Source organism: Notamacropus eugenii, chromosome 1 (genome assembly GCF_028372415.1).
Source record: "Notamacropus eugenii isolate mMacEug1 chromosome 1, mMacEug1.pri_v2, whole genome shotgun sequence".
In the NCBI taxonomy this organism is placed as follows: Eukaryota; Metazoa; Chordata; class Mammalia; order Diprotodontia; family Macropodidae; genus Notamacropus; species Notamacropus eugenii.
The window spans coordinates 697,127,389-697,151,865 of NC_092872.1; the positions used below are offsets into that span (position 1 = coordinate 697,127,389).

At 39.6% G+C, this 24,477-nt stretch overlaps 1 protein-coding gene across 9 annotated transcripts in view; it reads left to right on the forward strand.

The window, feature by feature from the left end:
* PRMT7 (protein arginine methyltransferase 7) overlaps positions 1-24,477 on the forward strand; it is a 69,240-nt gene that overhangs the window by 42,373 nt on the left and 2,390 nt on the right. For 7 of the 9 annotated variants that reach the window (XM_072636154.1, XM_072636153.1, XM_072636161.1 and 4 more), the window contains 11 exons: positions 1,638-1,879; positions 3,387-3,567; positions 8,453-8,580; positions 13,951-14,089; positions 15,759-15,842; positions 16,617-16,664; positions 17,410-17,499; positions 18,056-18,217; positions 19,408-19,482; positions 20,509-20,669; positions 23,903-23,999. In XM_072636154.1, the coding sequence (XP_072492255.1) occupies positions 1,638-1,879; positions 3,387-3,567; positions 8,453-8,580; positions 13,951-14,089; positions 15,759-15,842; positions 16,617-16,664; positions 17,410-17,499; positions 18,056-18,217; positions 19,408-19,482; positions 20,509-20,669; positions 23,903-23,999 (1,407 nt within the window). The remainder of the gene's footprint in view (positions 1-1,637; positions 1,880-3,386; positions 3,568-8,452; positions 8,581-13,950; positions 14,090-15,758; positions 15,843-16,616; positions 16,665-17,409; positions 17,500-18,055; positions 18,218-19,407; positions 19,483-20,508; positions 20,670-23,902; positions 24,000-24,477) is intronic. The other 2 variants (XM_072636160.1, XM_072636159.1) reach the window with 1 other exon arrangement.

The window sequence follows — 24,477 nt, forward strand, 5'->3', positions numbered from 1 at the left end:
GATGACTTTTATAAGATGATGACTTGAGGGGGAATAGTGGGTCTGGTGAAAGTTTTTTCCTAATGAATTAGACGTGGACGTGGTTGAAGGCATTTGGAAAGGAACATGGCGACAAGGAGAGATTGAAGGTCACAGAAAGAGGGAATGATTGCGCTTCCATTTGCTGGGGAAGATGAAAAGGATCTGAGAAGGGAGGGAGAGAAGTGGGGGATGATGTCAAGGTATTTTGAAATGTAGAGAAGAGGTAGCTTAGTGGCTTCAGTTTTCTCAGTGAAGTAGTAGTAAGATCCTGAGTGGAGAGGCAAATTAATGTATAAGGGATGAGGATTGTAAAAACTTTTTTTAAAAAATTAATTTGTTTTCAGTTTTCTACAGTCACTTCCACAACTCTTAGATATTCTCCCCCTCCCTTCCCCCTCTCTCCCTGAGACGGCATGCAATCTTACATGAGTTCTACACATACATTCTATTAACCACATTTTCACATTAGTTATGTTGCATAGAAGAATTAAAATGAATGAGGGAAACTATGAGAAAAAACAAACCAGAACAAAACACAAGAGAAAATATTCTGCTTCATTCTGTGTTCCGATTCCATAATTCTTTCTTTGTATGTGGATGGCATTTTGCCTTACTTGGGAATGTTTTAGGTCCTTGCATTGCTGTGAAGGGCTAGTTCTACCAGAAACAGTCCTCACACACTGTGGCTGTTACTGTGTACAGTGTTCTCCTGGTTCTGTTCTTTTCACTCAGCATCAACTCGTTTAAGTCCTTCAGCTCACAGCTCCACCAACAATGAATTAGTGTTCCAACTCTCCCACATCTTCTCTAGCATTTATCATCTTCCTGTTTTGTCATGTTAGCCAATCTGATAGGTGTGATGTGGTACCTCAGAGGTGTTTTGATTTGCATTTCTAATTTTGATTACATTAAATTGAAAAGTTTTTGCACAGACAAACTCAATACAATCAAGATTGGGAGGGAAGCAGAAAACTGGGAAAGAATTTTTGCAACTAGTGTCTGTGATAAAGGTCTCATTTCTAGAATATATAGAGAACTGAGTCAAGTTTACAAGAATACAAGTCATTCCCCAATTGACAAATGGTTAAAGGATATGAACAGGGAGTTTTAGAAGAAGAAATTAAAGCTATCTAAAGTCATATGAAAAAATGCTCTAAATCACTATTGATCAGAGGATTGTAAAAACTTGAAAAGCACTGCTTTAAATATTTTCCTCTCAAAATACCAAGCCAGCTTTGCTACATGCTCTGTTTTGCCAAGATAGAGCTTAATAGCTGTAGCTTAGGGGTATGTCTTCAGTATTCAGGGTAGGCCTGTGACAGAGTGGATGCGGGAATTAATCTGCAGGACCACAGTTAACAGTCTTTTAAAAAAAGTATTTAAGAAGGAAACATAACTTTGAAGTGAGGAGCTCTGAAGTCTGTTCCTCTTCTTGTAATGTAGGGCAAGTCATATATACCCTTTTTTAAAATTCAGGTTACTTAGATCAGATTCCAAGGTAGTAGAAGTTACCACAAATGTTTAATATTGAAAAATAATTGACTTTTCCTTGCTTGGAAACAATAAGCATAAAAGTAATTGACTTCCCTGCTTTTCTCTTTTTTATGAACCTTTAGGAAAACTGTGAGGCAGTGCCTCACAGGGCAACTGTATATGCCCAGCTGGTGGAATCTAGAAGAATGTGGTCCTGGAATAAGTTGTTTCCTATTCACATCCAGACAGACAATGCTGAGAAAATTATTGTTGCTCCCTCAGAAATGGAGAATTGCCCTGGGGCTCCATCGGTCTATGATATTCAGCTGAACCAGATGCCATGGGGTGACTTCACTGTCCTCAGTAATGTACTGACAATGTTTAGGTAAGAAAGGAAAAAGAAACCAACCCCATCCTCTTGTTACAATGTGCTGTCCAAAAAGCAGAAGGCAGGAAAATAAAGACACCAGCAAAGAGACATGATAGAATTGGGAGCGTGAAAGGGAAAACAGCCTTTGGGGTGAAGGGGTGCTTGTTGATTAATTATCGAGTCCAATTTAATTCTTGGTAGACATGTCATATCTTCTTAAACATGTTTTATTGATGTTCTTTTTTTTGAACATCACTATTTCTTTCCCATGGCCAATGGAACGTTTTCTTACAAGGAACAGATGTGGTCAACAAAACATTTGAACCTTTTGGCCACGTCTAAAGATGTCTGTCTCATTCTCTACCTTTTGTCTGCCCCTCTTTACTGAGAGGTGACGTGAGCTTCACTCTCAAGTTCTTTGAACTTACTTTTGATTATTTCATTGATCTGAGTTCTGATGTCATCGGCGTTGTCCTTTATTCTATCGTGGTCATTGCATACACTGTTCTCCTAGTCCCCATTCCTTCCCTCTGTATCAGTTTCTCTGAATTCTTCATATTCATCATTTATTACGGTGAAATAATATTCCTTTGCATTTATATACCACAGTTTATTTAGCTGTTCTCCAACTAATGGCCACCCACTTTACCTCCTGTTATTTGTTATTAAAAAAGTGGGGTCTTTCTTTTTTACACTGTATTATATAGACTTTTCCCCATATCTTTGACCTTCATGTGGTATATACTATAATGATCTGTGAACTCACTGGTTTGGTACTTTCCTTCAGTGATGTAAATGACTGCCCAGCCATGTCCACTCCTCCTTTGTGTCTCTTGTCTGCATCCTCTTTGTAGTGAGGGGGAGGGAGAGGTCCATTCACCATGCTGGATTCTTCCATGCTTCCTCCTACCAGGGGGCCAGTGGAGCACTTTGGCTGTTCACCTGCTGTCCTTTATAGATGTTAAAGCTTGGGATGTAGGCTCAAACGGACAATGATCATATATACCTTTATAAGTAACAATGATTACAAGTATTAGGTGGTTTTTTAATAACTATTGAATTCCTTGTTTTTGAACCATTATTATAGTTTTAATGACTTCTAAAAATATAATTGCAAATTCCTTCCCAGAATGGTTAGATCACTTCACAGTTCCATCAGTGGTGTATTTATTTTCCTGTAGCCCCTCAAACATTTATCATTTTCTCTTTCATCATCTTTTGTCTTTGCATCTCTTGTAATTAGTAAGTCTTTCATATAGATGCTGATAGCTTGCATTTCCTTTTTCAAATACATCTTGTTCTGTCATTTGACTATTTATCTCTGAGGGCAAGACTTTTTTTTTTAATGGGAAGTATATGTGTGTGTATGTGTGTGTGATATAATACATACACATATATGTTGATTTGTCAGTATCTTTAGTTTTTACATTGTCTAGATTTCCCCCTATATCATGCCATATATTCATAAAATGTGAAGACCCATGACATTAAAAACTTAAGTTTCTTGAATATTTTTTTTCAGTGTGGACTTCAGCAAGCAAGTGAACAGCTCACCCACCTATCACACAGTGCAGTTGGAGCCTCTAGTGTCTGGCAGAGCACAGGTGGTCCTGTCATGGTGGGATATTGATATGGATCCTGATGGGAAAATAAAGTGCAGTATGGCACCTTACTGGGTGCATTCAGACCCTAAAAATATCCAGGTGAGAGACATATTTGAAATATTTTTCACTCTAAAACAAGAAACAAATATAGTAGTGTATTGAAACTTGGAATCAAAGAAACTAGCAATTATCGTGGCCAGTACTCTTATGTTAGTTATGTGGGGAAATAAAAAGGGACTTGTCCATGGTCAAACTTCACGTAAGTGACAGAGCATGAAAAGGAAAACATCCGTGTATTAACCTTCTGCTATGTTCTGGCACTGTGCTAAATGCCCTGCAGTCATGTTTGTGACCTTCGTGTAGCACAGTTTGTTTAGCCATTCCCCAGTCAGTGGGCATCCATCCATTTGGTTCTAGTTCTTTGCTACCACAAAAATGCCATAATAAATATTTTGGTGTGTGTCAAGCCTTTCTTCTTCTCAGTGACCCCATTAGACTGTGAACTCTCTCAGAGCAAGGACTGTTACTGTGTTTTGGTCTTTCTTTGTGTCCCTAGTGCTTAGTAGAATGCCTGGCACTTTGTAGATGCTTAATAAATGCTTGGTGAGGCTTTATGCCTAGGACCTTTGGGTCAAGAGGTATGGACATTTTAGCCAGTTTCTTGGGATAATTTCAAATTATTTCCCAGAGTGGTTGTACTAATTTACTAACTTACAGCTGCACTCATAATACATTAGGATGCTTGTGTTTCCACGGCTCCTCAACATTGACCATTACTATCTTTTGTCAACTTTGCCAATTTGCTGGTAGTGAAGTGAAACCTCAGACCTCTGTTTTCTTTTGTGCAAAATGAGGAGGCTGGAATAGATGATCCCAAAGTCTTGCCAGCTCTAACATTGCTGAGCTTTTGTTGAATAGCTCTGTGTTTGTAGGTGTACTGGTATCATTGCTTCTATATTGTCTTTTCCCAAGTGAGGGGATCTATTGAACAAATACTTGTTTTCAGTGTCTAATGTCAGCCAAAATTTCAGACCAGATTGATGTATTACATTTAATATATATTGAATAAACTTAGAGCGTGTTTTACAAATTAGCAGTTGCTTGTTGGACATCACACATAGACACAGACACACAGACACACACAGACACTCACACACACAGACACACACACACAAACACACACACCCTTTTCAGTGAAAGTAAGGATGCTAAACAGAACTTGTCCTAGGATAAAGTTTGCTTCCTTTCAGTTTTTCAGATAGGTCACAGTGAAGATACCCCAGTAATCAATTCTGTATCCTGATTTTATTGGAAACCTAGGAGCCAATCTGCTAATCTGCATTCTTTTTAGTGGGTAGATTTCTTCCACTGATAATGCCACAAGCCACAGTAAGACCAGGGAACTTTGAACTTTTGAATTCATCTCATGTAATGGGATGTTTAGTCTATCCTGTTCTCATTGGCCCTCAGGATTTGTACATTTATGAATGTTTCTTAGCTCATGAAATAAAATCTGAAAAGAGGAAAACTGGAATTTTTTTGATGACTTAGACTGTAAGATATGCAGCAGTGTTACGTTGAAGTAGAACAATGTTGAGCTGTCTCAGGCATCTTCACGTGCTTGAGAAGCAGCATTCTGTTGCCCCAAAGAACTGTCCTTATCTTTAAGACGTTGTGGCTTAGATTATCAGCAATAGAAGAAAGTGTACTGATAAGCCTATAGTCACAGGAATCAGATAAGGAAAACCTCATCTCAGTCCCTGGAATAGAATTGTAGCATTTCCATCATTGAACTCCCTAGAGATAGTTAGGTGGCACACTGGAGCACTCTGGGCTTGGAGTCTAGAAGATCTGAGTTCAAATAAAGCCTCAGACACTTCTTGTGTAACCTTGGGCAAGTCACTTAAGCTCTGTTTGCTCAGTTTCATCAGTTGTAAAGTGGGGCTGTCAGTAGCACCTACCTTCCAGTGTAGTTTTGAAGATCAGATGAGAATTCGTGAAGTCCTTAGCATAATGCCTGCCACATAGTAGATGCTAAATAAATGCTTGTTTCTTCCCTTCTACTCTCTGAAAGTTCACCATCAGATGAGTCCTCTGGGTTGTTTCTTATTGGTTCTAAAATCTGCTCAAGAGACTGTCTTGGGCATTTTATCAGTGAGGAAGAGTGTAAGTAAAACTATATTTTTACAGCAATCAAAATACAAATTCTGCAAATCTGAAAAACCAGAAAAAATTTTAAAAATTAGCAGATTAGTAAAAACTACGTGCAAACTTTTTATTCTATAAATACATTATTCACAAAGTTTTATAAATATTTGATGAATTCAATTGACGCTCCAAAGGGAAAAATTAATATGGGCAAAGAAATGATCCAGTAGAAATAAATATAGGAACATTTCTTCTTATTTATAACATAAGTATAGTTTTTAAACATATGCATCATTTGATACATGTGGGCCTTATAGGTAGAACACATACTTTATTTCTTTTGTTATTTGAAAAGTCTTTAGAATCCTAAGGAATGTCTATAACCATGACAAGGTAAAATTGTGAATTAGGTAATACCAAAGCCTTTTTGAATTTCAAGTGACTAAAATTTTTTTGCATCACTTGGCATGCCTGGTCCTTTTTGTGTAAAACAGTTGGAGATCTCCTAGGGTTTGGAGGACCAGTGTTGCAGTTAATGGTATAAACCCAGAACCTCGTGGGTAGAAGATCTGACACATAAACAAGAATCCACTCTGTAACATTCTGGTCAAGTGAAAAGAATGAACAAATGAATGAATGAATGAATGAACGAATGACATTCCGACCTTTGCTTGAAGATCTTCAGGGACGCAGGTGGAGTCCGCCATCTAATGGGGTGCAACCCTTGGCACTGTTGAATAGAATGATAACTGGGAAGTTTTTCCTTAGGTTAAGCTGAATGTTTCCTGTTTGCAACTTCTGCCCTCTGTGGTCCAGCAAAGCAAATCTCATCCGTCTGTGCATGGTGGCCCTTCAGATCCTTGAAGGCAGCTTTCGCGTCCCTTTTAAGTGTGTTCCAAGCTAAGCATTCCTGTTCCTTTAACAGATCCCCTCAAATCTCCTTCTTATTGCCCTTCTCTGGATACCCCGGCTTAGCAGGGTCCTTCCCAAATGTTCTTGCAGCTGAACCCTGTACGTCTGATCAGGATGGACACATGTAGACAGATCGTGCCCACGTTGGTGCCGTGTGTGGTGCCTCTCTTGATGCAGCCCAAGGTCACCGTAGCCTTTTGGGTGCTGCAGCCTGAGGTTACTGCTGACTCTTCTGGAGTTTGTAGTCCATTCAAACATCTCAGTCGACTTCAGAAAAACTGCTGTTGACACTTAGCCTTTGTCTGATGCCAAGAAAGCTGAACACTTCACGTTTATCATTGTTCAGTTTCTTCTCATTAGATCTTGTCTGTTGTGATGTTTTTAGATACTTGACTCTATTCCTCTTTTTTAAAAATTACTTTGTTTTTTAAAATTTTATTTTTTATAAATAGTATTTTTTTCGATTATATATAAAGATATTTTTTATCATTCATTTTTTATAAGATTTTGAGTTCAAAATTTTTCTCCTTCCCTCTTCTGCCCCCTCCCAAAGATAGTAAACAATCTGATATAGATTAGACTATGTGCAGTTATGTTAAATGTGCTTTCTATTTTTCCTAGCAGCTTTTATTGAACAGGGAGTTTTTACTCCAGTAGCTCAGGGCAGTGAGGTAGTGCAGTGGTTAGAGTTCTGGGCCTGGAGTCCAGAAGATTCATCTTCCTGAGTTCAGATCTAGCCTCAGATACTTACTAGTTATATGAGCCCCTGGGCAAGTTACTTCACCCTCACCTTACCTTCACCTCCAGATGAACTGGAGAAGGAAATGGCAAGCCACTCCAGTGTCTTTGCTAAGAGAACCTCCAAAGGGGTCACAAAGAGTTGGACATGACTGAAAAATGACTAAGCAGCAGCTGCTGAACTGAACCCCAATAGCTGCTTTCTTTGGATTTATCAAACATGAGGTCATGGGGCATGTTATTATACTGATTGATCGCTTTATTTCTTAGCCTGAAATGGTTTTAGGGTTCGGATCTAATTTACCAAGGTCAAACATATGGGAAGTAGCAGAGCCAGGATTTTAGTACAAGTCCTTTAACTCCAGACCCAGGGCATTTCCTACAGCACTGCTGCCTACGGTTTTATATATGCGGAAACTGAGGTCCAGAAAAGGGAGGTGACCCAAGGTACGAAGAATTAATGGCAGAACCAAGTTTAGAATCTAGGTTTTCTAACTCCTTGTCCAATTCTCTTTTCAGCCTTTCTTTTTTTGAAGGCTAAATCTTGATCTCTGTAAACAAAATATAATATAATAGTAGTTGAAAAATAGCATTTAAAGGGAAAAAACCCTGCTTTGCCTTTGTAAAATTACTAATGTACTGACAGATATAATTTGAATATATGAAAACAGTATAAAATTGTTGTAAGGATCCATACTATGAACTTCTTGTAATGAGGTCCTTCATATTGAATTTTTCTTGTAGTGAATTGTGTTATATCAGAGGTTCAAGGTTTGTATCTTTTTAAGTTAGCAAACCAAGTTTTAGAATTTTTTTCTTATTCTTTAGCTCAACCAAAAATAACAGTATTTCAGGCTGTTGTAATATTTTGGGAGGGAGGAGGGCTAAGCTGACCTTTGTAGTACAGTTACTGTCAAAGAAATGCTCTGTGCTTCTCCAAGAGAATTTGAGTTGATTCACAACTTCCATTTTGAAAATTTCATAGTGATCTTAAAATAGAATATTGCCATTATGGCTCATTGTGGGGAAGTGTTGGGAATCAGGTAGTTTACAAATATGGGCAATTTCTGATCATTTTGAATAATTTCTATTCATTACTGATCACTTTCAATTATTCTCATTTTGATTTTCTCTTCATAAAACATTTTTTCCCTTTTTGTTCTATTTTTATGTAAAATTCATTTAGTGGCGAGATCATTGGATGCAGTGTGTCTATTTTCTGCCAAACGAGGAGCCAGTGGTCCAGGGTGAATCCCTCTATCTGACTGCTCACCGTGATGATTACTGTGTGTGGTACAACCTTCATAAAACCAGGTAATAAGCACCAAAAGATAGATGGGCTAAATGTATAATCATTGAAAATGTGGGAGACTTGTCCCCATTAACATTTTTGTTTGTTGTTTGTTTAGATTTAGCCTTTATGAGGTCATCCAAATTCCTATTTGATGCCTTGTCATGTTGTGGTAGTGAGCCTAGAATTCTCTAAGATTGTGTACATGTAGAGGAGATAGAAGTGGTTCTAAAGAGACCAAAGACAGGAAAAACAACTGACCAATGTATGTGACTATTTGTTTGACTGAGTGTATATGGAAGAGATCTGATGGAAATATGATCTGAAAGAGGGGAAGATATGAAAGGTGTTGAAAAAAACTTGGGCTTTATAAATACCAAGAAAAGGTGAAAAGAACACCAGGAGCTCTTGACCTCCATACCTATTTTCCCATTTATATAAATTTCTTTGTGAGAAGCATCTACAGATACATTGAAGGTATTCTTGACAAGGGTATCAGTAGGAAACTGACTGGCCTTTGCAAAAGATATTCCACAGTTTATTTATTTGGCATCACACAACTGATTGGAAGATGTAGAAAATACACAAGATATTACTGTGTTTATTATTGTTGACTGCAAAAAACATTTGATTTAGTAGAGCAGAACATCTCCTTTAAGTTTGTCTTCCAATAAAGTATCTCCTGTGCAAGCCTCAAAATTATTCAAATTTTAAACAAAGCTAATAACAGAGATAACCTTCCTCAAAGATCTTCTCTGATCAAATGAGATTAACCCAAAGGTTTTCACCATTGTCATGGAGAAGGCCCAGTTAGAGTTCTTGTTGAACAGGGGTTTTATGGAAGGGAAATTTTTGATGGCTACCTAGTTAATTTGGGGTTTACTGGCTAGATTTCTTTCATAAAGACCAAGCTTTAAACCCAGTTCACTCTGGATGTCATGGACTCAAGTCATGGACTGCTCAAGCACTACTTAATGGTTATGTTTTGGGCTCTGCTGGCTCAGAGTGAATATAAATAGTAACTGTTTCTCTCTTGGCCAGCAGCCCTAAGGATCTTCGCCTTCCAGTTTGATTGATTGATTTTTTTGATTAAAGGGGCCATCCTTTGACTCACTTTTAAAAGAGGCCTATTCACTGAATGGGTATTACCGAAAAGACATTAGCCTAAAAGGGCCAGGATCCCCCACTGCATCCTGGGCCATCTCCATTGGTCCTGATGAATAACTGGTCACTGAATCCAGATGGTTCTGGAGGAGAAAGTGAGGCTGGTGACCTTGCACAGCCCTCCTCACTCAAATCCAAGTCAACCACAAGTCATGTCATCATCTCCCTGATGTCATGGTCCTCTTTGAGAACGAAGGACAAATACAACCAAGGCTCCCGTTTGTGGATGACATTGTGCTTGTTGCATTAAGGTCTGGAGCATTGCAGAGCCTCCTAGAAGGGTCAAAAGAGCTTAGCCTAATTATCTACCTAGAACAAGCCCAGGAGATGTTTAATAAATGGTTGTTGAATTTAAAGTAGGTAGAAAGAAAGAATAATGTCATTTGTTTTATAGAATCACAGAATCTCACGGAAGGGAGCTTCGTAGTCAGCAACTCTAAATTATTCTTGAAAAAACCCAGTCATTTTGATAAGATATGAGATAGCTGTAAGACAAACGGCCTTTGCTTGAGCACCTCCAGTGAGTGGGAGCCTCCTGTCTCCTGAAGCAGCTTGTTTCACTTTGGAGACCTCTGGTTCTTAGGAATCCTGTCATTAAGGCAAACTTGAATTTGTCTCGTAGTAGCTTTCAATCATTGCTCATTTTGCTTTTGAGAACAAACAAAATAAGTCTCCTCCCTCTTCCGTGTTATTGACCTCCAAATCCTTGAAGATAGCTACTGTCATTTCCCACTTAATTCTTCTTTTCTCTAGAATAAGCACTCCCATCTCCTTAATCTGACCCTCATGTAGCATGAACTGGAGGTAAACCATTTCCTCTTTTGGACTCTTTTCCAGTCTTACCTAGAATGTAGTACCAGGGTTCTGTATAGTACTTAGGGTGTGACCTGATGAAGACAGAGCTCAAGGGTCCTCTCCTCGGGGTGTTTTGTTTCTCATAATGAAGAGAAAATAGTTGGTATGTTTTCTCTGTGTCCACTTTGGACTCTAAAGGAAAGTTCCCCTTTTTCTCACTGAAATTGCTTCTTTTGATGTCTTCATGTTTGAATCTTGAGAACTTTCTGACTTGCCCCATTAGTAGAGAGAGAAGAAAGGATATAACTCTAATTAAAATAATTTCATATAGAAGTCTAACCAATGTAAACCGATTGCTGTTCTTCCTATGAAGATTTTGAAATCAACCTCTCCTGAATATGACTTTCATTTCAGTTTACTTCCTCTTTCTTCTGCTTTTCTGTTATAAATTTTAAGGTAGAATGGTCACTTTGTCCCAAGGTACTCATCATAGGATCATTGGTTTCAATCTGCAATCGACCTTTGAGGCCACTGAGTTCATCCCTCTCATTTTACAGATGAAGAAACTGAGGCCCTTGGAAGGTAAATGACCTACCAAGAGATGCAGAGGTAGCAAATGTCTGAGGCAGAATTTGAACCCAGGTTTTCCTGGCCCCAAGTCCAGCACACTCTCCAATACATCATATTTCCTCTCCCCAACAGCTTGTTAGTTCTTTCATATTGGTGAGAATTGGATCCAAAATAGATTTTTCCCTTTTGATGAATGTAGTCATTAAGGGAAGTTAGGAAGCTATTGGCTGGGTTGTTGTTGTTAGAGATTACCAGCAGGTGTTCAATTACTTTCCTTTCACTAGTACATCATGACTTTGTTTTAGACTTGTGAACTCTCCGATCTCTTTTCTCTTTTTAACCTGGTGATATATGACAGCGACCATATTGTTTTTGTCTTTGTTTTAATTGATCTTCGCACAAATACTCTCTCTGATTTCATATTCTTCTACTTGAATTTCCTCACAAGTATATTTTGTTAATATGCAATACTTATCTTTCCCCTTATATAACATCTTCCATTTGAACAAAGTATTTTTTTCCAGAGACATATATTCTAGTGATAGATCTTATCTCATCAAGACCAACCAGATTGTTTCCTCTTATGAGAATCTTTATCCCATTTTTCTTGTTAGTCCTACATTTGTTTGTAGAGAATTTGAGGCCACAGCTTTTATTTCTGGCTTCTTTTGTGAACTTTTGGGTAGCTTTCTTGCCCTTTTTTTTTCCACCTTGTTCACTGGCAGCCTTTCTCAGAGTATGATCTGGGGACCTCTAAAAGTCCCTGAGACTCTTTCAAAGTCCTCAAGGTGAAAATTATTTTCATAATAATATTAATATTTTCATTCCTAACAGTGCATATTGATAGATATAACCCACATAAAACAGAAGTTCTTGAGGGTCCTCAATAATTTTAAAAGTATAAAAGGGATTTGAGACAAAAAAAAGTTTGTGAACCAATGCTCTATGGTTTCAGCTTGTTGTATATAAAAAGTTTTCTCTCTTCCCCTTCCATTTCTAATTGTAAGCACTTTAGCCAGGACTCTTAGGAAAACATTCTTATTCGGTCTTGTTAGGTGCCCAGAAGCCCATCATTCCTATATTTTAAGATATGACTTACAATGTAAATGCCATACTGAGACACCATCTTCTTTTTTTTTCTGGGACTCTTTGATCATTTATTTTCTTTATATATGTGTGTATATATATATACATATATATATATATATATTCATTTTATTTTTAATGTTCTACAATCACTACCATAAAACTTAGGTTTTTTTTTCCCTCTACCTACCCCCCACCACTCCCCTCCCTCCCCAAGACTGCATGCAATTCTATATAGGATCTACACATACATTCCTATTGAATGCATTTTCACTATAGTCATGCTGTGTAGAACTAAAATAAATGGGAGAAATCATATAACAAACCAAAACATAATACACATACACACACACACACAATCTGCTACATTCTGTGATTGAATTCCATAGTTCTTTCTCTGGATGTGGAAGGCATTTAGCCTTAGAAGACCATTGGGAATTTTTTTTTTTATGTCCTTGCATTGCTGTGAAGATCCAAATCTACTAGAAAAAACTGAGACACCATCTTTTTAACCAGTTGTTCAAGTCCCACTTCTGATTTTCTTTTTGAATCCCTTGTCTTCGATGAACACCATTTGTGTCCCCAAAGTCTTTATACATTCTTGTGCAGGACTCCATGATCTACAGTAAGGATTTCTAGTTTCCTTCAAAAAATATCATCTGTGTTCACGCAAGTCAGCAGAATTTTGTAATAGTCCCTTTGACAAGGCTTGGGACATTCTCTGTCACGTCTTAGGTACATGCTCTGGGAAGACACCAGATGAATGACGACAACAGCATCTCTTGTTGTTGTTATTAGGTTGACAAATAGATGCCATTAGTTCTTCTCAACTGGGAATTCCAGCCCCATCGCCTCTTGATGTTTGCTGGGGATAATCTTCTGCCTGACAGCACATGGGCCCTTGACAAGCCTTGAGGGAAAAGTGGTGGCTTTTTAAGCAGCAGATTTGTTCTTGATTTTCCTCTCCATAGAAATCTGTCTACCTTCCAACTTGTATCTTTTCCCATCCAACTCTTGACCAGGATTCCTTTTTCACTCCTTCAGATCCTTTTTCCTTTTAATTTTTTCATAGTGAAGCTCTTCTAGCTTTTTAAAAAAATACTGCGTTGTTGTTGATAATCTGGAAATTAAAGTGTTGTTCTTCAGGCTTTCTTTACCTTTTCTTATGGGGCAACTAGGTGGTGCAGTGGATACAGCACCAGTGCAGGAGTCAGGAGGACCTGAGTTCAAATCTCACCTCAGACACTTGACATTCACTAGCTGTGTGACCTTGTGCAAGTCGCTTAACCCCAATTGTCTCATCCTGGGTCATCTCCAATCATCCTGATGAATATCTGGTCACTGGATTCTGATGGCTCTGGAGGAGAAGTGAGGCTGGTGGCCTGCCCAGCCCTCCCTCACTCAAAACAAAGTCAAGTGCAAGTCATGTCATTATTTTTCTGATGACATGGTCTTCTTTGGCAACGAAGGACGAACACAATTACCTTTTCTTATAGGAAGGAGAACAGCCTGTACTTAGGGCACAGAGAGACACAGGATGGTGGCAGAAATCCAGAGCTGGGCACACAGTGCAGTAAATGGCAAACTTTCCCACACTCTCCATACTACATGGAGTGAGATTCTCAGGCCTTACCCTTTTCCCCACCAGGCTGCATTTTGTGAATGATTTCACTCCCACAAGAGTGACCTTTTCACTCTTTATTACCCCAGCAGCACCTCATTAGAATCTCTTGATAGCTTGTCAGTCACCTTACCTTTTAGTGCATGGTATACCCTAGGATTGCAAGAAGCAAGAGTAACTTCCACGAAGAGCGTCCAGTCTGTGAATGTCAGGCCCATTTGCTCTGGAACCGGCCACGATTTGGAGAACTCAATGACCCAGACAGAAGAGAACACTACACCCAAGCACTGAAGAAGGTAGGTCGCTGGGCTCTCTGAACTGTTATGACAAGAGTTCTTTTCTTCTCCCTCACTGACTTCTGTCTAGTCTTCACTGACTTGTTTTTCCTTGCTCAGTCTGCCTTAGGCTTGGATGTTGGACTAGATTGCCTTGTGGGCCCCTCCAGCTCTAAGCTGGAACCTGTGAACTTACAACTGCCTCCCCTAAAGCAGACTCCACAGGCAGAGAATAAGTAGATCTTGGCTCTCTGAGGGGCTTTTTCTTTCAAGGAAACGTGATGATAAAGTGCACACTCACCTGAATTATTGCCCTCACCAGGAACTTCTGATTATTTGGTTATACATTTCTAATGCATTTTTGCTAGGTGTTATTAAAGAAGACTATTTATCTTAAGAATAAAGTTGCGGTGCTGGATTCCTACAGCTAAGGGCCGTCTGCAGTGATGCACTAAGTCAGACTCACAAAGAAACCTCCTTAGGAGGCTTTTTTAGTAGTTTGTGTTTGGAGATGATTCTCCTCCATGATGTTAGTCAACTTCAGAAGCTTAGGGATGTCCCCAAAACATCCTGTGCTTCTCTTAATTTCATTTGTAAATCTGCCTAATTCCTTCTGGACCTTGATTATGATATTAGCTTGTGCCATTTTCATTCTGATTGGCTGAAGTTTATATTAACTAACAGTAGAATTAAAGCTAATTTCCCTTTGAAAAATCTCTTTGCAATCTAGAACTTTTCTATACACACATGAACTATGTCAAAGAATCATTTTTAAGTGTAGCATGAATGATTTAGGGCTAGATGTTATGATGATAAGATTTGAGACATTAGATGATGAGATCTTCAAAGACTTGAATTCTTTCCTTCCTGGGATACTTTAAGGGAAGTCTTGCAATGTATTTCATATAAAAGTGTGACAGGTTTTTTTTTCCCCCACTCAGAGGTTAACATGTATTTTACATGTTTTCTATGTACCCAATGTGCTTGGGGTATTGTGGGGATAGGAGAGGCAGGTAAGAAGGAAGCGAAGACTTCATTCTTGTGGTCAGGGAGCTGAGAGTTTAGCTGGGGAAACAAGATGTGAACATGTGAAAACAATCAGAGAAAAGCATAAGGTAGAATGTGGTTAACCAAGATTGTCTGGTATAGACACTCTGTGCTATAAGAATTCATAGAAGGGAAAAGGTCATTGCTCACTTGGGAATCAAAGAATGCTTCATGGAGAAGGCAGACATGCAGATATATGAAGGTCACCCAACCTATGGGTACAATGAGTACGTATACAGGGGACAGTTTGTATTGGGGAGTCACGAGACATAATAAGGTAGGTTGAGAAGTGAACTGTACAGTTCCTCAGAGATGGCTTTGCAGGTGAAATTATTTGTAATTATTAGTAGTAGTGGTCTGCCTTTTTTAAAGGGCTAATTTCCTTAGAAACCCCTCTCCTGAACAGATTAAACCCCTTCTTCAATCCTGTTTATAGACTTTGTTTGCTCTGTTTTTATCATAATTTCCATAGATGTTAAGGTTAGTTCAGACCACATTTAATTACTGTCAATTCTGAAATAATAAAGGCAGATTAATGAGTTTCTTCTGTATTTAAACTGGAAAGGATTTCATGACAAATGATTTTTGAAAACCTCTTAATGTGTAACAAAAGCAGATGCTGACAGCAGTTTTCTTGTCTTAGGTATTGAAGGCAGACAGTGTTTGTCTCTGCATTAGTGATGGCAGCCTGCTTCCAATACTGGCTCACTGTGTGGGAGCAGAGCAGGTAACAGGACATTTCTACTTTCTTATTAGATCAGCTTTTGAAGTTAACTACTTCTAACACTTTTACCTCATTTTGGTTTATAGTTTATAGCTTTTCTTTCACCCACATACTGAACAATTTGGGTGTGTTGTTCATGTGGTGACTCTTGATGCCTTCATGAATGGTTGTACTTGCCCTCCCCACATGGCATGTGATGTGAGGGGAGTGCTTCATGAAGGTGATCAGATGCTCTGCGAGGCAGTGCTGATGGAGTGCAGTCTTCCCTGGAGGGAGGACTTAGACAGTAGCCTGGAGTGCAGAGAAGCCTGTCACCAGGGGGCCTGGCCACCAGGTGACGACTGGGTTTGTGCCACAGCAACCCAGGGAAATGTCTGCTAAGGTGTGTGGCACAGGAAATGCTCACACCAATTAAAGGATCTTTTAATAGATCTTTTAAGGTGTTATTATTTGTCTGGCCCAATAGTCTATTCATGCCTTGTAGATATACGTATTAGGCACTAAGGGACTCTGGATAGCTCATGGATATAGCCCAGCAGAGTCATCATTAGAATTCAGAGCTTGAGACTTTGAGACTTTGAAGGCACATTGTCCAGAACACATCATGATTTGTGTTCCTGGAAAACATGGGCAGTTATGGGAACAATATATGTCATAGAGGTGGTCTTTCCTAGTCCCTCATTTTATTAGGCTCTTATGAAGTGTTAGTATTTGTAACTTTCTAATGGTATTAAGAATTTATGCCAGTTGTGACTAATGGTGCATGATTCCCTTTAGGTATTCACAGTAGAGAACTCAGCAGTGTCACATCGACTGATGAGAAAAGTGAGTGGATAAATATTCCAGGGATGTACTGGATCTGGCTAGAATGGTGATGTGGACGTTAAGCATCTAGCATTGAGCTGTTGTTTTTGATTTTATCCATTTGAAATGTAAAACAAAGTGGAGAAACAGGTGACCTGGAGATTATCTAACATGGTGCTATATTTTAATTTGTTTTTGGTGAAAAACCTGAGATCACCTGTTCTTCCTAAGATTTTTTCCCTCATTTCACAAAATAATAAAAAGACCACAAGAACTATCTGGAACCTTTTCCGTAATAATTCTTCATAGTTTGTCTGAGGAACAATCCAATTTGGGAGTCAAGTTTATCCTGTCCATGTCCTAATGAGTCTGTGTCCTTGTCCTTATCGTGTGTGTGTGTGTGTGTGTGTGTGTGTGTGTGTGTGTGTGTGTGTGTGTGTGTGTGTGTGTGTGTGTGTGTGTGTGTGTGTGTATGGGGGGAGTGGGAATGGTTAAATGTATCAGGAGATGAAATGGACAAATTTGAAATTCTTCCCAGAAAGTTGTATTGTCAGAAAGAAACTGGATTTGCTTAAGTGCCTACAAGAGCCATTTGTTTTTGAATTGTGCTGGTTCTTTGGCAGTCATGCCCTTGACATATCATGATGCTTTTATGCTGAGTATACATAAAAAAGAAATTAGTGTTTGGGAAGCAAAGACTGCATTGGGCAGACCTATTGATTGAAGTTGTTTAAAAAATAACCCAATCTGTTTTTTTCTCTTAAAGATTTTTAAGGCTAATCACCTAGAAGATAAAATTAGCATAATAGAGAAGCGACCTGAACTCCTCACCTCTGCAGATTTGGGTGGTAGAAAGGTGAGTAAGAGGTGCCATATGTTTGTATTAGGAACACATACCTGCTGAGGGCAGTATTCCAAGCCACACCTCTTTTTTTTTTTTTTTTTTGATATTTCACTTAAGTAAGGTTAAAGTTACCTAATTCAATTTATTATATTTCTTTAGAAGAGAATAAAGACTGAAATGTGGATGGTATGCTTATGCAAGACTATTTTAATGAAAAAGTTCCAGTATTGACCAGTCTCATTGCAAACTTCCAAGTGCAATTTTTGTTTACTTGCTTCTGGTAATAGACCTTGCTGTATTACTTATCCCACTAATAGTCTAAAGAGTTTTAGATTAATGTATTAACATTTGTAAAGATGCCAAATTAATAAATAATAGAAACCATTACAATTTCAGCTTTTTGCCTTCAGATTGCAAAAATGATTTAGAATTTATTATATCAGTCATGTCTATTTCCTTAAAATTGGAAAGTCCTCTTTCCTTCCTGCATGCTTAGAATTTGTGGCTTACTCTTGATTCCGAGTCAAGATCAGGCTGATGGTTTCATCTTCTTTTTCTGCTTTTCCAGATCTCTATTCTTCTTGGGGAACCTTTCTTCACAACAAGTCTGTTGCCATGGCACAACCTGTACTTCTGGTATGCAAGGACAGCTGTGACTGAACACCTTGCTAACAACATCACAGTATTGCCACAAGCTGCCTCCTTGCACATGGTGGTGGTGGAGTTCAAGGTAAGCTGTCTGTGACAGTTTTATTCAAATAATTTGGGTTAAGATGGGGCATTTGAAATTATGCGTATTGCAGGGTTTGGCATAATAGAATCTTGTTTTTTAAAAGCCATTTTCCTTTTTTGTCAGTTTTGTCAATATGATGTATATGGGGTAGAACCTGTGTATGAGACAACCTGAGTTGTCTTACTTTTCATTTCCTTTAATTATTAGTAATTTAGAGCTTTTTTAGAAAAAGATGTAACTATTGATAGCTTTGATTTCTTCTTTGGCAAACTGCCTTTTCATATCCTTTGACCATTTATCATTTGGGAAATGACACTTATTTTCTGAAGTTTGGCACAGTTTATTATATATTTGAGAAATGAGACCTTTATCAGAGATACTTGCTGTAACATTTTTTCCTCAGTTTCCTGTTTTCCTTCTAATTTTGGCTATGTTTATTTTGTTTGTCCAACCTCTTTTAAATTTAATATAATAAACATCCATTTTGCGTTTTATGATCCTCAGTATCTCTTGTCTGGCTATGAACTCTTCCCTTATCCAGATGTAACATGGAATTTTTTCCATGTTCCCCTAATTTGCTTATGATGTCACCCTTTCTATGGTGTGAGAAGTTGGTCAGTACTCAGTTTCTGCTAGACTACTTTTCAGTTTCCCAGCAGTTTTTGTAAACTCGTGAATTCTTGTCCCAGTGGCTTGAATATTTGAGTTTATCAGTCCTTACACTGTTGCGCTCATTCACTTCTGCATGTTGTGTGCCTAGACTGTTCCACTGATCCACCCCTCTGTTTCTTGTCTAGTACCAGATTGTTTGAACGATTCACTTTGTGGCATCATTGAAGAGGATTCCCTTGATATTCTTGATTTTTTCTTCCTCAGATGAATTTTTTTTAAGTTCTATAAAATAATTTTTTGGTACTTTGATTGTGTGGTACTAAACAGGTAACTTAATGTGTCATATTGACTAGATCTACCCATGAATAATTAATATTTCTTCAGTTGTTTGGACTTGTTGTATCTTCTGTTTTAATGAACTTTCTTAGGAACTGTACACTTTGGGAGATTCAGCTATGGGTCTGCTTGTGGAGATATGGTTTTTCCCTTTATATTTCTCTTGATTTCCTGGTGAAATTTACAGATATGTTTCTCATCAGCGTGGTATAAGGTGTGAATGTTTGTTTTGTTCCCAGGACCTGTGGCGGATCCGAAGCCCATGTGGCAGCTGTGAAGGCTTTGATGTTCACATTATGGATGATATGATTAAGGTGGGCACAGTCTGCCATCTTTAAGTGGGACTGGAGCAGTCCCATGCTGACAGGGTCAGTGGTGGCATCCTGCATAGGCAGGTATTGAGATGGCATCTTTGCCCTGTGGACAGATACTTCTCCTTAGTTCTCCAGCACTGGAGGCTGGGTTGGGGTGTGGTGCATAGAGGCCATTTCCCTCAGTTCTCCTTGGTTGGGGCAGCCTTGGCTCAACCAGACCTCTCTCATCTCCCAGTCCATATGTTATGGCTGGAGGAAGGGGATATGGGAGGGGCAGTCTCTGCTGTGACAGGTGGCAGGAAACAACTTCTTAGCCCAACAGAAATGACTCTTTTTTAGGTATTTTGAGACAGTACCCCTCCCCAGGGCACTGTGGGACAACACTGTGATGGTAGGTCAGAATTTTCACTGAATTGAAATTAAATCACTCACAGAAGGACAGGAGATGAGGGTTTCAGGCCTTCCCCACATTCCTTTCCCTTGGCCTCTCCCCAGGTGAGAAACAGAGCCTTATGGCGACTGGAATACAGCTAAGTTACTGTCATATGTCAGAAGTGACAGATGACAAGTGACTGATAGAGTGGTAAAGAGTACTGATCCAGTCTTGAACTGAATGCACAGTCTTATGTGTGCACAGAGTTAACCCTCAGAGGAAATCCAGGTAATCTCTTTACTCTAAAGCATTATATGCATGTGAGCTGCAGTCATCTCAGAGTCTGTATACTGTTGTCCATGTTTTCTGCCAGGGCCAAGTCTTCCTTCGTGTCTCTGCTGGGATCTGTCCTGCCTCATCCCTTTCCTGTAGAGTCGTGATCATGCAGAGAACATTGAATTTGGAGTGAGGAGGGTCAGGATTTGAGTCTGAGCTCTGATCCTTATACTGCATGAAGTGGGGTTCAAGAAAGGCTCTTCTCCTGTACCTGAGAGAGAAGGAGGCCAACTCTGCCTTACCTCATACTAGTGCTTATGCTGAGGTTTGCAAATCTGAAGATACTGTTGTTAATATTACTGTTCTTTTCTCCATAGCACTCACTGGACTTTAGGGAAGCCCGGGAAGCGGAGCCTCACCCTCTCTGGGAGTACTCAAGCAGATGCTTGTCAGAACCCCAGCGGGTCCTGGCCTTTGACTTCTGCAAGCCTGTTCCCCAGCAGCCCCTTAGTGCCAAAGGCTCCATCACCCTGCAAAGGTGAACACATCCTTAGACGGACAGTTGCTCAGGTCCCCAGAGGAAGCTGAGGAAGACTATTCCACAGGGCATCCCAAGAGACAGAGAAGATTCCTGATGATTCCACACCTGCTCCATCTCCTTCTAAAAGGCTTACCTTCAGCATTTCCTCCCTCAGTGATCATTGAGGATGTGGCTTTCAGTGCACCTTCATAAAGAAAGACAGTCCGTAGCCTGGGCACAGAGCCCAACAGTGTAGAACAAGCCAGATTCAGACACTCATCCTTCTGAGTGCCTCTTTTGCATGAGTTTTATTATAGACTGCAGTTCCTCAGTCATAGAAGAATCACATTCTGAAAGGGTTTTTCTTTTTACTTTCTCCACTTATATCTGCGCTGTCCCTGAGAGGAGGCCACTAGTTTGTGTGAATTTAGTGCAGGAAGAGCCCATTTTGTGTTTGACCCATAATTTCTGTTAGAGATTCAGGAACTCTCCTCTCCAATAATAACCTTTTCTTACAGCTGCAGAGATGTTTTGGTTTTGTTTATGTGGTTATGCTTTTCAATTTAACCATTTCCTCCATTCTCTAGAGATACAGCAAAGCGTTGCTGTTTTGGTTAGCAAGTCATCATTGTGAGATAGGGCTGAGCGTGTTCAATCCTATCAAAAAGAATTAGAAGTCTGACTTTTCCTTGAGAAGATATCACCATCCTAAGGATGGTTTGCTGATCTGTTGGCAGAAGGCTTCAGCGGCAGGTTCTAAGGGGTTATTAGACAATGCCTGGGGTGCTGCTTGTAGTGACCCCCACAGATAGAGTCCTTGGTGGAACAAAATGGTGGTCGATGAAGCAGCTGTTTGTCTTACTACCCTAAGTGCTGCTATAAATATTTTATTCTATTTGGGGACTTTCTTCTTGGTTAATCAATGGCCTCCTTGGAATATAAGCCAAGTAATGGAGTCTCTGTTTCAAAGGATATGGATGTTTTAGCAACTTTATTTGCATAATTACTTTATTTGGATAATTTGCATAATTGTTAGTATAAATACACATCTTAAAGCTGTGAAAATGACCCTGAAGAACAGAGAACCTGTATAATTGAAAACACTGAGTATTTGGGGAAATAACCTTCATCTTCCCAGGCAGCTCACCCCTGGCTGCTTTACTCATGGGTGGTGAACCAAAGGTGAAACCTAAGAAAAGGGAAGCTTTTGAAGGAAGAGGCTGAGGTGGGGTGGAGGATGAGGATGTGTCATGGCAGAGGAAGATGGGGGGCTTGTCAGAATGTTCTTTAGTACAGGTTTTGTGTAGTGTCACTTTTTTAGGGAACACGAATGTTGGGGCGCCTTCTCAAGTGGTCACACCGTTTGGTAGCTCCCCCATCTGAATGGCTTTCTTTTACTGAACATCCGAGTCTCTTCATTTATGGTTAGGCTCTGACTTGGGGGCAGGTCACTTTGGTCGGACTTTGAGCTAGCTCTGTTGCTTCTTGGAACTGTTGAATGATCCTGCATTAGTCACATTTTCTGTACTTTCTATTTGAAGATCCTTTTCCTGGTTGCTTGCAGAGTTTGCTGTTTCTCATGGAATTGTTAAGTTTAACCACTGTTTGGCTTGGAGTTTGCAGCCTTGGTTTTTGTTTTTTTTTTCTGGAGGTGATCTGTGGATAATTAGTACTTTGTTTTCTGTGTTTGGCAATTTTGGACAGTTTCTTATATTACTTCTTGCATTATGGGTTCACATTTTTTATTTGTTGTGTTCTCCTGGGAGATCTATAGTATAAGTTGTCTTTACTCGTTCTCTGTCTTTAAGATCAATATGTTTTGCCTGTATGGAAAGTATGTTTTTAGAAAGGAGACCAATAGAAGGTTATTACAGTAGTCTAATTGAGAAGTGATGAACAGTGATGTTAGCAACATGGAGGGGGGGAAAGAGGATGGGTGATGAGGCAGAACTGTGGGGAAGGTAGAGTTGACCAGACTTGGTCACCAACTGGCCATGGAAAGTGGATGGACCTAGAAAAGTCAAGGATGATTCTTAGAGCATAACCTCGGTAACTATAGTGATGGTGATGCTGTCAGCAGAAATAAGGAAGTTTGGAGGAGGGACAGGTTAGGAGAAAGATAATTAGTTTGTTTTTTTACTCATTGAGTTTGAAATGATAATGAAATACTTAGGAGATATCCATAAAGCATCTGTTGATGTGGGACCAGGTAAAAAGTTCATAGTATTTTTTAAAGAAATGCAATTATATTGCAGAATCCCAGTGTCTCAGAGTTAGAAGGGACCTTGGAGGTCATCTGGTACAACCTTGTACCCAAACAGGAATCTTCTCCAGTAACAGTAATAACTAAAATTTGTATACTTTTAAAAATTTGCAAAGCACAAGACCCCTGGGCCTTTCCCATTGTGGTATCCAAACACCTCTGCATTTTCCCTGGAAAGGTCTTTGAGTATTTAGAAAAGCAGGTATTTCCTGAAGATAGTGAAATTCACTCTGCCTGTTTTTCTGTTGTGAAGGATGTCCTTTTGTGGGAATGGGTACTAACTACCCCTTGCCCACCATTACCCCCCAAGCAGTCCTACTCACACAAGCAAACACACACTTATTAAGCTTCTGCCATGTGTTAGGCACTCATGGGGAGACAGAGAAAGGCCAGAGACAGAAGTTTCTTTCAAAAGGTTCATAGTCTGGGGGCAGAGGGAGGGGAACCCAGACAGATGGACAGCATTTCTTTTCAGAGCAAGGTCAAACAGAGTAAGAAAAATGACTTCTGGAAAGACTGGAGTTGAAAACATTAAGAATTGTCAATGTTGAGTTGAATGAAGTGATTTTTCTCTACATTTATCTCTGTAGTAGTTTCTGCGTCAGGATATCCCCAAGTACTCAGAAGAACTGGAAGTAGCAAGTGGAGAAAGGAAAGGGCCTGTAAGGCCTGTTGGCACTTTTAATTCTTCTTTTGGGAAATTATTTTACCAGGAGAATCTACCCATCTCCTGGCCTTTCAGGTCTTGGGATTATTGACCACTGAGTGGGCAGGGTCATGTAGGGCTCACTGTGGCTGGCCCTGCCCTTTCCTTCCTGTCATGACACTGGAGACAGAGCTCTCTGAAGATGACTTTTTTTTCCCAGGCAGGTCTAGAAGTGACAGCACAAACTAATGTTTTGGGAAATAGGTGGGGGAGCTGCCATTTTGGTTTGCTGAGGATCTGCAGGCAGCAGCTCATGCCACACTTGACGGTCTTTCCTTCCAGGCCTGGAAGGAGCCACGGGGTGGTCCTTTGGATGGAGTACCAGCTGACTGCCGAGATCTCGATCAGCACAGGACTCATCCAGACACCAGAGGCCCAGGTATCTAGGGGGCTGTGGAGCATGGCTGGGACAGTGCATGCCTACCTTCATTTCTCTAAAACCATCCCATCCAAATCAGAGGACTCACGTGCTTCTGAGTCCTGCTCCTAGGGTAGGTTTGCTGCATTTACCTAATCAAGAACTGGCTTGCCACTTTGCCTGGAGTCTTCCTGATCTGATCTCCTGATTCTCCCGTCCCTGCCTCCAAGTTTACTTTGTCTTTATTTTGTAAATGTTAAGAATATACTTGTTTAGTACTTGCCCTGTTCTCCCTCTTTGTGTCTCTAGTGCCTGGTGTTGAATAGGCACTTAATTAATTGCTGTTGTTTTATTGATTGAATTACATTCCAGAATGAACCTGTCCAAAGTAGGTTAGGTTTTTTTTTTAATCTAGTGGCTATGCCTGTAACTTCATCAGTCACTTTGGCTGTTTCTGTTTCTGTGTCTCCCATCAGCCCTGAGCCTGTGACACACCTGG